The 12753-nt window shown below is 47.1% G+C and overlaps 1 protein-coding gene across 3 annotated transcripts in view; it reads right to left on the bottom strand.

Annotated features, from left to right (window-relative positions):
• Window positions 1-12216, bottom strand: part of PTCHD1 (patched domain containing 1) — a 55994-nt gene extending 43778 nt beyond the window's left edge. For 2 of the 3 annotated variants that reach the window (XR_014258913.1, XM_082447009.1), the window contains exon 1: window positions 11330-11939. Coding sequence is in view for 2 of the 3 variants with exons in the window: in XM_082447009.1 (XP_082303135.1) it covers window positions 11330-11680 (351 nt within the window). In the remaining variant the exon portion in view is untranslated. Of the gene's footprint in view, window positions 1-11329; window positions 11940-12097 lie in introns of those variants that run through there. The other variant, XM_082447010.1, reaches the window with a different exon arrangement.
• Window positions 12217-12753: the final 537 nt, after the last annotated feature.

Genomic DNA, 12753 nt, shown 5'->3' with positions numbered 1-12753 from the left:
CTATTTCTGTATTTCTTGGGGGCAATGTGGTGGAGTTAATTTTTTACTGATGCTTTAGAAGCCAGATCTGTGTTTCCATCTTGATTCCTCTGCTTATTAGTTAAGCTGTATGATGCATCGGTTATTTATTTGTGAAAAGCAGTGTTGTCGAATAGAACTTTTCTGATGATGAAAATGTTATCTGTTCTGTCCATTACAGGAACATGTGGGCTATTGAGCACTTGAAAAGTGGCTAGTGCAAGTGAGGAAATGAATTTCTTATTTTAATTAATTTAAATTTAAATCAGATAGCCACATGTGGCTAGTGGCTTTTGAATTGGACAGTGTAGGTCTAAGGCTTTAGAAGTGTAGACGATAGGTGATCAGATATGCTATTTTAAAATTCTCCTTGAGTAATTCAAAGTAAAAATATAGACTGATGTAATATTACATCATCCGGGAGCACGAGGCCATGTCAACAAAGCTTCTGGTTAGTAAAAGGTAGTCACGGACTGTACAGACACTTTTTATAAAAGGAGACGGTGATTTGGAATGTGTCAACTGAGTGACTAAGGTGGTTAGTCTTCTCCCCTGGGAATCCCCAAGAGGTTGTTCTCTTGCCCCAGACAAACACGTGTGCGTTCAGTGCAGATATTGGGAGGTTTGTGTGGCTTTAGGCATGCTGCACTTTACAAAGTTTGTTTACACACATTATATCTCCTTCTGTCTTCCAACACCATGATGATGATATTGCTGATCCCATTTTATGGGTGAGGAAATGAAGACCCCAGAGAGGATAAATGACTTTTATCACGGACACTTTGATGGTTCACAGCCTCAAACACAGAACTTTGGGGCTCTGAAACAATGCTAATTCCACTATGCCAAAATCAGTACTCACTGAACTTCACTCCAGTTCGACTTCACCTCTCTCTAACAGAACTGACATCAGTCAGTAGTTGAAACTGAACATTAGCTGCCAGGGTCCTCCCCATGGACACCTCACCTCTGGCAACCACAGAGCTGGGTCCTTGTCTCAGAAACACAACATGTCGCTCCTATTTGTACCTGCTGCGCCTTCTGGTTTGATGTAAATTATGTTTCTGCAAAGGCAAATGGCAGGTGACCCTGTGTGGGAAGTCTTTGGAAGGAAGGAAGCTTTGGCCATCACACAGTGATGGTAGTAACAACATCCACACTGCATGTGTGTGGAGTGGGGGACTATCTCTCTCCTCCTCATCTCTGAGCATCCCTTCTTCTACTCAGCCCCTTTCTCCTAAACTCCAGCTCCTGGAGACAGGCAGCAGGGGCAGGGCCCTCTGTCCAATATGCTTGCCTTAAACCGCAAACTTAAAGGTTCAGGCTTATGTAGTCTCCTTTGAATGACAGCATCATTCAAAATTAACGGCTGAACAAATAACTTTTTCACCCTGCTGTATCTGTTGTCCAGGTTTCTACAGACAGAGAGAAACTGCATGTTTAGAATTAGTCCTGGCAGCTAATTACTAGGATGCTTTATAGCAGTGGTTCTCAAAGTTTGGTCCCTAGACCAGCAGGAACAGCATCACCTTGGGGACCTGTTTGAAATGCAAATTCTCAGGCCCCACCCCAGACCTACAGAATTGGAAATTCTGGGGGTGAGATCTGAAATCTGTGTTCAGACAGGCCCTCCAGGGGATACCTACTCAAGGTGGAGAACCACTGCTTTAGCCTATGGAGGCAGTTAAATGGCACTAATTAGTCAGGATATATTATACAAAGGTTCTTCAGGTCCACCAATCCACTGATCTAGTCAGTGTGGTTCTCAGACCAGCAGTAGCAGCAGTAGCCCTGGGAGCTTGTTAGAAATGCGGAAGCTCAGGCCTGCTGTCTCAGACCTATTGAATCAGAATATGAACATTAATAAAATTCCCAGGGAATTCCAAAACATATTCAAATTTGAGAAAAATTGCTAATCTTCACTTAAACTGAGGTTAGTTTTGTTTGAAGAGTTTAGGCATAGAGAACCAGGAAAGTAGAGAAATTTTCTTTGATCCTAAATAATTGTAGATTTCTTTTATAACACTATGAAAAGAAATTTTAGACAAGGGAAGGTGGAGAAATGCACTGACCTAAATGACTAAAACCCCCAGTCAGCAAAATTTTACATTTCACAGTTTCAAGGGGCTTTATTATCGCTTGGCCTGGTTCTCCTGATCTCTGGCAATTCTGACACACTCTTCCCTTTGAAGTGCTTGTGGATCTACTTATGTGGGGAAGATTTCCCAGGGAAACAGTGTAGTCATGTCAATTAAGTGAGAGAGGAGAGTTATCAACTCGCTCACCTAAATTGCTGGAGAATCCCTTTCTGGCATGCTGGGCTGTGAGGAGCGGTGAAGAGAACCTTGAAGCTAGAGCCCACAGACTCCCAGAGCTTTTCATTCCAGAGATACTTCTCGACAAGAAGTGAACGCTTCCTTTGTGTGCAAAGCCCTGTCAAGCATGAAGGTTCTGAGCCTTGCTACTCAAAGTGTGCGCCACTGACCAGCAACATCACCATCATCTGAGAGCCTGTTAGTAATTCAGAATTGCAGGTCCCACCCCAGGCTGAATCAGAATCTGTATTTTCCCGAGATGCCCAGGTGATGTGTGGACATAAAGAGCCTAAGAGCAGTCAGTTTACTGAGCATGACCGCTTGCCTACATGCTATACCAAGACCAGAATAAAAACGAGACAACAGTGCAAAACTCAAAAAATTAAGGTACTGAGTATTACGAAGATTTTTTTTTTGAGCACTTATGCTAGTTGTATAGCAGAGATGCGATTTTTATTGAGACAATTGGAAGGAATTGACAAAGCCATGGTATTTGACAAATTCGTGGAGCCCATGGAAGAATGAGCAAAGGAATCTCCCCTTTAATGCTGAGAAATTAACAGTTCTAGTGTTTCTGTTAAACTCACCAGAGATACACTGATTTTGTACCAGCATCATTTTCTAAGTTCACCTCTTAGAACAAGTCTTTGTTACCCTGGGCTCCCTCTTGAGAAATTCGAAGCTGAATGACATCAGAATGGTGATCTCTTGAACACTGATGCTACAGCTGGGAAAACCACTCGTCCTTGATTTTAAAAAAATGTGTTTCATGTTTACATTTGAGTATGGGTTAGGCCAATGTTTTGAGACTTTACTTCATGTACATAACGACACGTGTAGTGGAGAGCTGACTTTGACGGTACTTGCTGGGAACTGCAGAGTGCTCTGCCCTCCCAGATGGGAATGGACCACTGGAGATTGAGGTCAATTTACACCTTTCCAAACTACTTGAACCAAAAGAGGTGGTCAGGCGTTTGGTTTTGGTTTTTCTTTGTATGAGTTTCTCCCCATATAAAGTAAGTATCAACAGATCCTAAGGCAGAATGGATGCTTATTGCGTATCATCAAGTTTGAAACCAAAATTTATCAAGGATGAGAAGTGAAGACAGATCTAAAGAAATCACATGGTCATGCTACCCGGCAAAATTATATTCAAGCAAAATAAATGAATAGGGAAGGCAGAGCGTGTTTTCCATCCTACAAGCCATCAACCAGCGACAATTTATTAAGCACCTGCTGTACATTCCACATTATACTAGTTTCTAGGAGAGATGTGGGAGTGTAAGACATTGGTCCTGCCCTTGAAGAGCTTTATGATCTTAAGAGAAAGTATCACATGACAATAGAGCAAATTATAGAATAGTATCTAGTTAAGCATTAAAGAATGTGGGTACAACTGAAAGCCAGATAGATTTAAGGGAGGGAGGGAGCCATGAATTTGGGAAGGCCTCACAAAGTAGGAGACATGTGAGTCTGACCTCATAGTAAGCAGCGGGTGCACTTCTAGGGGGGAGAACAACACAGGTAGATGTGTGAAGATGGGGGCTGTGAAAGGGGGACCTGAAGGCTCCTCTTGTATTCCTGAAGGGAAGAGGGGCTGGACACAGGCCACTCAAATGTGAGGGCTTGATATAAAACCACAAATCCAGGTGGCATCCAGGTCCAGCTTGGAATCATCTTTACCACCATCCAGTGGCAAAAATGAAAATGGCAGTTACTTATCAAATTCAAGAATAACTGAACAGCTATGCTGGGTCATTCTTGCCTGGGTCATGGCCATCTTGTTGAGTGAAGGGATGAACATCCCTTAGCAATGTGGGCCCTAAACTCCTAGAGGTATATCTCTAGATGGGGGTAAGACCCTTAGTGCAGACGCTCTCAGGGTTCCACCTGTATTCTCTCCACTCACACTCACCTCTACATGTCAAGGCCGCTCACCGTGAGCACCTGCAGCTCTTTGCCTGTGGCTTTTATAAAACAACAACAGAAAACAATTCTGATTATGGGAACACATACAGCATCTGGAATTGCTAGAGATTTATTTACTGTGCTGGGCTGCAGCCGGATCAACTAATGATGGCTGGAGACTTGGGAGAAGAATATCCAGGTCCTTCACCCACAGTTGGGATAACTTGGATGGAGGTTATCCAGTGTCTCCAAGAGTTCCCCAGTGAGACTGAGCCCTGGGTGCCCGCAGTGGACACTGGCTTGAGAACACTCCCTTGACTGGCTTCCTGCTACTCCCTATTTCATGTCCTCACTTCCTTACCGATGTTTTTGGATATCACGCCCCAAGGTAACTGCCTGCACTCAAATCCTCATCTCGACTGTACTTGAAGCCCACAAGTTAAACCTAAAGTAGAAGACCTAACAATTGGGATCTTTCAAAATACCAGAAACAATATTCTCAAGAGGATTTCCTGGAGAGCAAGAAGATAAAAATAACTTCCCTGTTCCCTCATTGCCTTCTTTTGTTCAAAATATGACTTCTGAAGTTGAAGGCATGACATATTATTCCCATATGAAATAACAACTGGTGTTGATTTTCCTTTTTTTTTTTTTTTTTTTGTCTTTTAAAGGTTAGAGATTACTCACCTCCCCTGCTGGTCATTAAATCAGTCTGGCAGGATACCTCGGAAGTTCTGTGGCCTTCCGGGCATGTGGCAGCAGCACAGGCAGTGTGACTTCAAAGGCCTGCTTCAAGCCTATCTCAGGTATCACTTGGGGCTCATACTGAGCCCCAAAGTCAGGTACCAGATGGCATATACCACAAAGTCAGAGCTGATCAGATCCCCTAGCTCCTGTGCCAAGGGATGCTGCAACCTCTCAGGTAGGAAACAAATAACTTCTTTTAGCTTACTTCTTCTCTTAGTTATCACAAGAAGTCACCGGTTAAATGCTCAGCTGTTGGATGAGGTTTGTAAGTCTGGTGAATCCTGAGAGGTTCAGTCTTTGTGTTTGTTAAAAAAAAATAATCATCCTTCTCCAACTCTAATATGGCATCTGTCAAGATACTCTGAGTCATTAAAAAGGTGGGCTTCCTCTCACACTACAGCTTTATATTTACATTTCAGTTTAAATTAGCAGTTTACCCAAAGTTTGTTCCAAATGCTTGTCTACATGGGCAAGTAAAAGATTGCTCCCCAAATCTAAATGAGACAAACAGAGTGGGCATTGGAGGATACTAGTCACACAAATGACATGTGCTTCGAAGTCAGACAACCCTAGAATGATACTGAACTTGGATTATTCAGGTGCACCTCCCATGAAATGCAAGGAGAATGAAACGAGATCTCACCCTCTCCTTACTTTGCTCCTAGTGCAAAAATAAAGTGCAAAAGGCAACTGGCTGGTCCAGCAGATGCACGAATGCTGCCCTTTCAGGCCTGGCCTCAATCTTCTCTAAGAGTACATGCCACTTGGATAACTCATCGAAGTGACAGGACTGCCCAAGGCATCATAGCACCTGTCACCAGACAAAGCACCCAGAGATGCTTAGAGCACATTCCAGTGTCTGCGGAGATGACCTTTAAGGTGCCTTCCAAACCCAAGGGTCTTTGATCCCCTGTCCTTTGGATGCAAGCTCTTCGTTTGTCATTTTATGTCCAGAAAGGCAAAGCAGCTGGACTAGGCAACAGAGCACGGCCTCCGGTCTCCTCGGCAGGTCACTGTTCACAGTGGGGTCTTACGCAGTGTCAGGAGAAGCCCGGCCTAGTGGGTGACTGCTACGGACTGAGGGTCAGGCCTGCCAGTAGTGGGCACTCTGACGAGTCCCAAGGCCAGCAGCAATTCAGCAGCTTTATCATTCAAGCAGTTAGACCGTATTCAGTTTCCTGGGTTCCTCTACATTGGGATTTAGACCATAAAGGACAGAGCTCTAGGGGAGCGAGATAAGTGCATCTTGGCGAAGGTTACGTTGGAAAATCTGGTCTTTGGCCAACTGCCCGAGCGAGCGTCTCCTCACAGGTTGTAGTATTTGTCCCCAGTCAAACTTCTATAAGATTTTTCGATGTGAACTCCTCTTTGGCATTTTTTCATTTTACATAATCAATGCAGATGAAAAACTCCCAGCAAAACAAAAAGAAATACACACATGAACCCTTTCAAGCAGGACTTGGGGCCAGAGAATTCTTTGCTGTATGGGGCTGTCCCGCGCACAGGGGATGTTTAAGAGCGTCCATGACCTCCACCCACTAGATGCCAGTAGCAACTCACCCCTGGTTGTGATGAGCTAAAATGTCTCCAACCATTGCTGAATGTCCCGTGCAGGGCACAATCGCCCCTGATTGAGAACCACTGCCTTAGAGATTACTTAACAGCATTAACTTCCTGAAATTGCTCCGGTAAGGGGGTTTTGGAATATAGTATAGGAACTTCTTTATGTAAAGGACCAAAGAGTAAATATTTTAGGCTTTGAGAGTCTTAGACTATCTCTGTCTCATATTCTTCCTTGTTTTTGTTTTGTTTTGTTACAATCTTTAAAAAATGTAAAAACTCCTACGCTCAAAAATAGGCTGGAATTTGCCGATCCTTAGACTGTAGAGAAAGACATAATGGCGATTCCTGTAATGATTGAAAGTGCTGAGACAGTATTTGGAAAAATTGGGATCTTGATCTAGCTATCAGGTCTTTGTGACCCTGAGCTAGCTGTTGTGCTGCCCTTCGTGGAAAGCTTGAATTAAATAATTCCAAGTTAAATTCTATCAATCTCATTTTGCAACTTAATTCTCCTCAATATAATTAAACATGAAAAGTTTAAATAAAGTAGAAACTCAATATTTGAACAAAATGAGATTCCCCAGTAAAAGGAAGAATGTCTGCATAGTGAGTATGTGTCCTTCCCTTGGTTTAGAATAAAACAGCCTATGAGGTCCCCCTGAAAAAGAGGACGTTATGCAAAGGAGACGCCCCTATGCAATTGCAAAACTGAAAAGTGTTTTGATAGGACTACAGAGGTGATCTTGGAAAACGAGAAAGGAAGAATGGTATCTTGGAAAAAGAGAAGCCTTAGAATCTGCCTATAAAGTTGTACACATAAAAATGTCATTTTGAAAATACATTTCAGAGTAGTTTCTGTGGAATTTTCTTTGCCTATCACGTAAACGTCTGAGCAAACTAGGGCAGGTCCCTTGGACAGATATTTACTGAAGGTCTGCTCTGTGCCAGGGACTGTGTGAGTGAGGCATTGGAGTTGAATTCACCCGGACCTGGCCAACAAACAGCACTCAAACAGGAAATCGCTGCATTCAATCATCCAGAGATTTTTTTTTCCAGCAAAATAGTCTATCTTTCTGTCTTTGTATATTGCTAATTACAAGTATCTTATGCTTTACTTTGGGCATGTAGAGTTTCTGTAAGTGGATTTCCATTGACACTAGGCAGCATCAGTCGAGAGAATGTCCTTATGATCCAACTGCCACTGTTAGAACAACGGTATAGGATGGGGATGAGACTTTGATTGAATATACCCCATTTGGATACCAAAAATGTACATTTAAAATCATTCAAGTAGTTTATCATATGGGAGGCAGTAAATGATAGTGAAAAGAGCACCGGGCGGGGAGTCAAAACCCTGGGTCACAGTCCTGGTTCTGTCCTTGTCTTTTTTTCTATAGATAATTCGGTTAATTTCTAAGGTGCAGTTTTCTCATCGGTAGAATGGAATCAAACCATTTCTCCTGCCTACCCTTAGGTGTTTGATGTATTTAAACATACTATATGCTTATAACTTATAAGCTGTTATAAAGGTGATATCATTGTTATAAGGAATGGGCTAAATTGGTTCTTTACACAGATGGAACAAATCAAGTATTGTCTTGGTCACAGCCAGATCAGTTATCAACTAAGACCTGCTTACACTTCACTTTAGGTGATCAGGAAGAAACATATCCCTAAAAGCTCGGGAGGCACTACTCTGAAATTTGCTCTGAGATGAACATCATGGATTTTTGTTAAAATATAATAATGAGCTAAAGTTAATATTCTAGTGAAATGAAGACTTTTGAAGATCAACATGTATTTAAAGGGGTTCAGAAATTAATGGTTGATCCTTTGCCAGTACCATCAGGCCCCACCTACTTTCACCCAGAATTACATCTTTGCCCTGTAGGCTTCAGAGGAAACCATTGCTAGGGAGAGTCACCTCTCTCATAGTTTGTGGTCAGACTCTAATGCTGCAGAGGTCAGAGTATGGCAATCATGTCACTTGCATGAATTTGAGAAAGCTCCTGCAAAGCAGATCAGCTGGGTTGTCAAGGGTGGATTATTTTTTTCTGTGATACTCTCAATTATGTTTTTGAAAAAACCAACCTGGATTTTCATTTTTTGTCATCATCTCTTCCCAGTCTATTTTTGATCAGAAAGTCGTTGGACTAATATTGCCAGGAGGATCGCCTTCACTGAACAGGTACAACCCCGGAGCACTATGAGGAGTGAGTGACACAGCCCTGTAAGTTACTTCCTTCAGTTTTGTCGTGGGGCATGAGAAAGCCTCAAGCCCTGGTTATGCTGTGTCCACTTTACTTCCAGTGCGATGTTATAAAACAGGCAGGGGCTGGCTGGTGTTGGGTACAATGTTAACTGTCAGTGCTCTCCTTGGTGCCAGCAACAAAGTATCAGAATAACACTAGTAAGGGCGGAAACAGTGACTCTTTCACTCCTAACATCTTGTGTAAAGGACAAATCTTTCATGTCTCTAGTAGAAAAAAAGAGGAAAAAAGTAAGTGCTTGTTCCCACACTTTACAGTACCATGACTACCGAGGGTCCATTTTTCTGTCCCCCTGCTCCATACCTACCAAATATAGGCGTTGGATATAAGAAGAAAAAGATGGATATATAGAATTGAAGGCAGTTCCCTCAGTTTCATGAGTCTGGGTTTTCATAAGCTCTGTGAATTCATTTTCACCAGAGAGCCATCAGCTAGAAATGAGTTCTGACCACTATGCCACTTGGTTTTGATCTTCCCCAGAAACCTAGAACCTGAAAAAACATCCCATTTCTTAAAACAATTCACTCACAAGACCGCCGTCCTTTAAAGTTGCCCTTTAGATATGAAGGCAAAGCCAGCCTCCCTGGCTCTCCAGTCCCAACTTTCTCTTCTAATACGGTTTTCTGTCCTGAACAGATCAAAATCAAATAGGAGAGAAACAGTCCAGTTGAAAAGACATCTTATGTGCCCGTTGATGTCTCATTAACCTTGAGAGTGAGCAGAACTGGTGACTGCCCGTCAGAGTGGCGTGACGGTTTGTTAGGGGGAAAAAACACCCAAAAAACCAGCCAGTGGAAACATCACCTCAAAAAACAAAAAACAAAAACAAAAAGAGAAACATCATTTAGTAGCTCATCTATCAAAAGATGGGGCAGCCTTCTAAATGTCAGGACTGGCTAAATTATAGTTTCCTTAAGCCTATGATGAAACTACTACATGTTTTCTTGGGAAAGCATTTGGAGCAGTATTTATCTGTGTGTCAAAATACGGTAACTAAAGTATCGGGGGGAAAAAAAAACCACTTCGATGTTGGAAGCATAATCATGAAAAAAGCAAACAACTCAGGATTAATGTTACTAAGGTTCTGTGGTGAGTATGTGTGATGCTGTGTGTGCCATTAAAAATACCACGAGCCACCAATGTGCGAAGGTCCTAACTCCACTGAGTCTCTAGTCAGATTCTGCTCATTACTAATTGCTGATTGATCATGTCAGCAAATACAGGGTGGAAAATTAGCTTGTCTCTAGGGGGTTACCTGTAGAGTAAAAGAGAAGGAAAGAGTCCCCCAGGTTCACTGGCTGACTCCCGGTGGGATAAGTAGACTAGAAATCTAACCAGCCTCCAATCCTGGATCTGGACCAGAGACCCACACAAAACCAGCACCTTCCATCCCTGGGCCCCAGGGCTCCAGCTGGGACTGGTTCCTGTCTGCCCTCCCCAGAGGAGTACCTTAATTAAACAAGACCCAGAATCCCCACCAGGGCTTGGGTGGAACATTCTCACCTCTTTCTGCTTTTCTCTCCCAAGGTCTCCACTTTTCCAACTCTAGTCCTCACTCCTCTGCTTTCCTTAGGAACTTCCTGAAAGTTATCACCATTAACCTCACTTTTTACATCAAATTCCCACCTCAGGCTGACAGCACAGCCTGTTTCTTTGAGTGTCACCCTCTAAGCAGCTGCTCGGTTTCCTGTGCTCTTCTCAGGGCCACACAGCCTGGCTTCTGTCCTCACCCTTCTGGCTCTGCCCCTCACCCTCACGCCCAAATACACCCAAATGAAAGTGCATTAGTCGAATCCCTCATTTCCCAAAGAACTTTTTGCATTTCAAAGGAGAGGAGCTACTGTGAAAGATGAAACAACTGCGAATTACAAACGTTCTCTCTCACCCTATAAGTCAGAGATGGCTACCTCGCCCGGGGAAGAGGGCAGCAGGGCAGCCCCTGTCCTCTCTCCAGGACCATACTTCTTTCTGGTGGATGGGAGGCATTTCCTTTACCATCCCGCTCACAGCCCCTCCGAGCAGCCTTTTCCAAAACACTCCCGGGTCAGAGGAAGGGAGAAGAAATGAGGACAGGGGAGAGGGGTCTCTGAATCCCCCCAAGATAGTATTTTGTTTTCAAGTAGCAGGACTTTCTAGAATGTCTTCTCTAGTTCGGTTCCTTCTGGCCCAGTTACCCCAAAGCCTCCCCGCCCCCAAGACCACTGCAACCAAAACAAGCGCACGGACCACAGCACCGTGGCCGCCGCCGCCCCAACTGTTGCAGCGGCTGCCGGGGTGGCGGCGACGGCGGCCAGGGCAGGGCCGGGCCCGGACCCGGACCCGGACGCTCCCCGCCCGGGAGGCTGGGAGGCTCCGGGCGGCCTTCGAGGGGCGCGCGGTGCAGCAGAGCCCCTGCGGCAGTCGCCTGGGATGGGAGAGGCGGCGCTCTCAGCCCGGACCCCCGCGCTCAGTCAGCCCAACCGCGGCAGCGGCGCCCGCAGAGGCTGCCCGTGCCCGCCCCCCTCTCACCTTTAAGATCAGGTCGGTGTGATGCTGGTCCAGCATGTTGGCTTTCTGGAAGGAGGTGACGATGACCCGGCCGTAGCGCCCAGGGGTCTGCAGGTCCGAGTAGAGCCGGTGCTTGGAGCGGTTGACCGGGAAGAGGCTGTTGACGAGGTTGCGCTCGATCTTGGCGAGGCTGTGCTGGGGCGCCAGCAGGTGCTCCACGCTCTCCTCGACCTGGTAGCGGCTGAAGCTGGCGCCGAGCAGGATGGAGATGAGCACCGGCGCCGAGGCGAAGAAGACAGGGTGACTGGCAATGAAGTGGCCGAGCCGGGAGAAACACGTCCTCAAGCCCCTGTGCAGAACCTGCCGCAGCATCCTAGAGCAGAGCGGGCGCGGGAGGAGGGCGAGGCGCACGCTCGGCGCGGGCTCGGGCGGCGGCGGCGGCGGCGGCGGCGGTGGTGGCGCCCGCGGCGGCGGCGACGGCGGCGGCGGCGGCGGAGGCGAGACCCGGTGCTCTCCCGGAGCCGCGGCACCACCATCGGGGAGTCCCGCGCCGCGCCTCGGGAGGGTCCCCTCGGGCCGGAGACACGCCCTCCTGCCCGCGGCCGCGCCGGCCCGGAGAGCCCCCCAGCTTGGCGGCCTCCGCGCCGCCCCCACCCCGCCCTACCCCGTGCGCCCTCCCCACCCCCCGCCGCCTCCCCGCCAGAGGGGCTCGGAGCGGCGGGGCAGCGTCCCGGCTCAGCGCCGGAGGTGCCCGGGGCAGCCCCCGCGGCGCGTCATGACCCCACTCACCCGACCCCCGAGGCCAACGACGGGGTGGCGCGGGGAGCGGCGGCGGCGCTATCGCGGGGAGCTTCTGCGCGCCAGCCTAGGAGCACGAGGACGGAGAATTCCAGGCTACACCCAGTCCCCTCCCCTCCCCGCACTCCCCTCCCCCGGCCCGGCCCGCCGCGCACGCCCTCCCCTCCCCTGTCCTCCTCCGGGGAGACCCAGAGATGAATAAAGAAATGGCCCCGATTTTCCAAACAAAAAGTAAAGAGTTTTCCCGGGGGTCGTCGGGCGGACCCGCTCAGAGCCGAATCCCCCCAGAGGCGGAAAGGAAGAGGCTGAAGACTGCGTGCGCCCAGGCTCTCTCGCCAGGCTCAGGTGGTGGCGCGCACTGGCTGGTGCGGAGAGGGGGTGGGGAGCGAAGACGCTCGAACGTGGAAATCACGCCTCCTCTCAAGTAAGAGCCATTTAAAATATCCCCAACATTGCAGCTTCCGCGGGACCACAGAGTCCGGGTGTGCGTCTGGGGCACGTCCACTCCAAAGGCGCCTCTGGCGAGTCTTCTCGCTCTCAATTAGGGTCACTCCAGAGTGGGTTGGACAGTTCTGCTGCGCGCCCCTCAACCTCCCCACACCGTCCCCCAGTAATAAAAGTGCTGATAATGATGGTCAGTCGGTGGA

The sequence above is a fragment of the Balaenoptera physalus genome (assembly GCF_965194825.1).
Source record: "Balaenoptera physalus genome assembly, chromosome: X".
NCBI lineage: Eukaryota > Metazoa > Chordata > Mammalia > Artiodactyla > Balaenopteridae > Balaenoptera > Balaenoptera physalus.
The sequence above is the reverse complement of the archived record's forward strand: the minus strand, read 5'-3'. Positions and strand labels throughout refer to the sequence as shown.